We start from the raw sequence: 634 nt of genomic DNA, 5'->3' as shown, positions 1-634 counted from the left end.
ACTGATTTGTTCCAGCAGCTGTCTTCTCTCTGCTCGTTCTGCCTTTGTTTGGTACAAGAGTGAAGAAGAAATTCAGGGAGAGACGTCTCCATCTTTTAGAGGACACGTTGATCTTGAGGACAGTTATTCCTGTGCTTATGAGGGTTACCGCTCCCCTGCAGTGTGTGAGTTCACTCCACTATGTCACAACGACACACTGAAATGATTTTATTTCAGTGTGTCGTTGTGATTAATATTGATTTTCACTTAAGATGTTCCTGCAACCTTTGCTGATCAGTGCATTAGCAAAGATGTTTAAGAGGAAGACTGCAATAAAGCAAATATGCATGTGAACAAATGATGGATAAAATCAGCTTTTATGAGAAAGGAAATGTTTTCAATTCATATTTGTGAAGATATGAAGTGTGTAGTTGATGATATAATGATATAAATCAGTCAGGTATTGTATTTAAAAAAATTATTGGGACGTGTAATAAACATAAAGAGGGCGTCTCTTTCTCCAAAAATAAATCATTAGGTTCAGCCCAGTGATTTTAACACGCAGGTGTGAAAGATGGTAAGAATATATTCAATCATAACAGTCTCATGTTAATGTGTGTTTATATCCTGCAGATGCTCCGAAGGTGTCAGTGTT

At 37.1% G+C, this 634-nt stretch overlaps 1 protein-coding gene across 1 annotated transcript in view; it reads left to right on the top strand.

Moving 5' to 3' along the window:
• The window catches only part of LOC111665651 (sialic acid-binding Ig-like lectin 13), a 6,494-nt gene that overhangs the window by 1,903 nt on the left and 3,957 nt on the right, over nucleotides 1-634 (top strand). The window contains exon 4 of the mRNA XM_087177811.1: nucleotides 92-164. Coding sequence (XP_087033937.1) covers nucleotides 92-164 — 73 coding nt within the window. The remainder of the gene's footprint in view (nucleotides 1-91; nucleotides 165-634) is intronic.

Source organism: Seriola lalandi, unplaced genomic scaffold (genome assembly GCF_002814215.2).
Source record: "Seriola lalandi dorsalis isolate HSWRI2012SDOR001 ecotype SW California unplaced genomic scaffold, Sedor1 jcf7180002054656, whole genome shotgun sequence".
Classification (NCBI taxonomy): domain Eukaryota; kingdom Metazoa; phylum Chordata; class Actinopteri; order Carangiformes; family Carangidae; genus Seriola; species Seriola lalandi.
Note: the sequence above shows the minus strand (reverse complement) of the source record. Positions and strands in the feature narration are given on the sequence as shown.